Genomic DNA, 331 nt, shown 5'->3' on the forward strand with positions numbered 1-331 from the left:
AGAGTCCCATCGACGACATCGTCCTTTAAGCTGAGCCGTCCGTCCACGTCGCTCGTCTCCGAACCAACGGTTGGCGTGAATGCTGCCAACGACCGAACCGCCTCTGTGTGCTCGCTGGCGATAAGGCTACTCCTCGTGTCCACTAGAATCGAAACGGAGCCCACCGAGAAGTGAAAAAGGAAAAAACACAAACAGAAAACGCTCCCAGGGAAACCCCCTCCCTCCCTCCCCCTCCTCCCCTCTCCTGCAAGTCACGACTCACGCGTCTCCCACCTCGCCGGCGCCGGCCGCCTCACTCCGCCTTCGCCGCCGCCGCCATGAGCGCCCTCCA

The 331-nt window shown here is 62.2% G+C and overlaps 1 protein-coding gene across 1 annotated transcript in view; it reads left to right on the forward strand.

Annotated features, from left to right (window-relative positions):
• The first annotated feature begins 204 nt into the window (after window positions 1–204).
• The window catches only part of LOC123061494 (ATP-dependent zinc metalloprotease FTSH 9, chloroplastic/mitochondrial), a 6,873-nt gene continuing 6,746 nt past the window's right edge, over window positions 205–331 (forward strand). The window contains exon 1 of the mRNA XM_044484617.1: window positions 205–331. Coding sequence (XP_044340552.1) covers window positions 318–331 — 14 coding nt within the window. The 5' untranslated portion in view covers window positions 205–317.

Source organism: Triticum aestivum, chromosome 3A, assembly GCF_018294505.1.
Source record: "Triticum aestivum cultivar Chinese Spring chromosome 3A, IWGSC CS RefSeq v2.1, whole genome shotgun sequence".
Lineage (NCBI taxonomy): Eukaryota > Viridiplantae > Streptophyta > Magnoliopsida > Poales > Poaceae > Triticum > Triticum aestivum.